Source organism: Castanea sativa, chromosome 4 (genome assembly GCF_040712315.1).
Source record: "Castanea sativa cultivar Marrone di Chiusa Pesio chromosome 4, ASM4071231v1".
Taxonomy (NCBI): domain Eukaryota; kingdom Viridiplantae; phylum Streptophyta; class Magnoliopsida; order Fagales; family Fagaceae; genus Castanea; species Castanea sativa.
In genome coordinates this window covers 24,875,978-24,878,022 of record NC_134016.1, presented here as the reverse complement: position 1 = coordinate 24,878,022, position 2,045 = coordinate 24,875,978, and the positions used below count along the sequence as shown (strand labels likewise).

Here is a 2,045-nt window from a genome sequence, read left to right as displayed (position 1 = left end):
ATGGCTTGAGCTGCTGCTCTTATGAAAAATTTCCCTTCCCCCCATGGATAGAAGTTTCCCTTTCCACCCAGAAAATTTTTAGCAACCTGTTCCTTTACCTCTTCAAAAACATCTTTTTTTGGATCTGCTAATGATAGAAGGCAGCCCAAGGTACTTGTAATGCTTCGAGTCTTTCATTGGCCCCATTACTTCCAGCACCTCAGCCTTTTATTCAGATGGAGTGTTTTGGTTAAAAAATATTGAGGACTTATCTGCATCGATCTTTTGTCTAGAGGCTGCTTCATAGAGGTCAAGGATTGTTATAAGCTTCTGACATTCTTGTATACTTGCCTTGCAAAAACGAAGACTATCATCGGCGAAGAATAAATGAGTGACCATAGGGCTACCTCTACAAAGTGATACACCACTAAGCATATTGTTCCTTACTGCATCATTTATAAGAGATGAGAAACCATCAGCGCATATAAGAAACAAATAGGGTGAGAGGGAATCTCCTTGACGTAGTCCCCTTGAGGGGACAATGCACCCTTGGGCCACTCCATTGATCAGAATAGAGTAGGTAACAGTGGTAATACAATGCATTATAAGACTAATCCATCTTTCATGAAAATCCAATTGCTCCATGACTTTTTTAATGAAACCCCACTCTACCCTATCATATGCTTTACTTATATCTAACTTGACAGCCATAAAACAACCCTTCTCCTCTTTCTTGTGTTTCAGGTAGTGCATAAGTTCAACAACGACTAACACATTGTCAGTGATAAGCCATTCAGAGAGAAAAGCGCTTTGATTTTCTTTAATTATTTGGGGAAGGATAGTTTTTAGTCAGTTAGCTAGGACTTTGGATATGAGTTTGTAAATGACATTACGTAGACTTATAGGTCTGAATTTTGTTATTTTGGTGGGGTTTTTTGTTTTTGGAATAAGGGTTATATTATTTCTATTTATCTCAGCCATAGACTCATTTGAGTTAAGGACATTTAGCACCATACATATAACATCATTACTCACAATATTCCAGTATTTTTGAAAGAAGATAGTAGACATACCATCTGATCCCGGAGCTTTTGTGGGGTGCATTTGTTTGAGAGCATCTTCAACCTCCTCTGTGAATTCTCTTATAAGGTCTTGATTCATCTCACTGGTCACCCTTGTAGGGATTGTGGCCATTACTTCTGCTATGCTACTTGGGAAGGAGGTAGTGTAAAGCTTCTCAAAGTACAACATTGCAATGCTCACAATGCCTTCCTTGGAACTGCACCAGCTGCCCTCCTCACTCTCAAGGCCGAGAATAGTATTATTCTTCTCTCTCTGATGCCTTGGAATGAAAATACTTTGTGTTTCTATCTCCTAATCCAAGCCATTGAACTTTAGCCCTTTGCAGCCACATAATTTCCTCACTGTCAAGGAGGTCATTGATCTCTTTTCTCAACTGGTTGATTTCTCCTCCCAAGCTTCCATTTCTATCCATCACAACCATATCACTTTGAGCTTTCTTTTTTATCCGGATCTGCTTTGGTACCCACCCAAAGGTGGACATATTCCATCGACTAAGCTCTGCTGCACACTGGTTTAGTATCTTTGCCATACCTCTAGGGTTATTTTGGTTTGTACTATTCCTCCAGGCAGCCTCAATAATATCCATACATTCTTCCTTTTTTGTCCACATCACCTCAAAATGAAACCTCCTCCTTCTGGGCTGTTGGTAAGCAACAGAATTCGAAATTAGCAAAGCGAAATGATCTGAGGTTGAATCCACAATATGGTGAACTCTAGCCTCCTTGTAATTATTGGTCCAACTTTGCATTTCAAAAGTTCTGTCCAGCCTTAGATACACTCTGTCATCCCCTTCTTACATGTTGCACCATGTGAACTTAGGGCCAATGAACCCCAGGTCTTTGAAGCTACAAGCCTTAACAGCTGATCAAAACCCGATTTGCTTTTGGGTTCTTCGTGCTCCACCCATTTTTTCATCCATCGAAAGTATCTCGTTAAAATCCCCAAGGCATAACCATGGTAGCTGATGCCTTCTATCTAATGCT

The 2,045-nt window shown here is 40.2% G+C and overlaps 1 protein-coding gene across 1 annotated transcript; it reads right to left on the bottom strand.

Moving 5' to 3' along the window:
* Nucleotides 1–1,300: 1,300 nt before the first annotated feature.
* On the bottom strand, nt 1,301–1,810 carry LOC142632622 (uncharacterized). The gene has a single exon (XM_075806995.1). It carries the CDS (start codon nt 1,808–1,810, stop codon nt 1,301–1,303), a length of 510 nt encoding a protein of 169 aa, XP_075663110.1.
* Nucleotides 1,811–2,045: the final 235 nt, after the last annotated feature.

What these genes read in the sequence shown, in the direction of transcription:
- LOC142632622 (XM_075806995.1), bottom strand. Translation starts at nt 1,810, where the DNA reads ATGCAAAGTTGGACCAATAATTACAAGGAGGCTAGAGTTCACCATATT.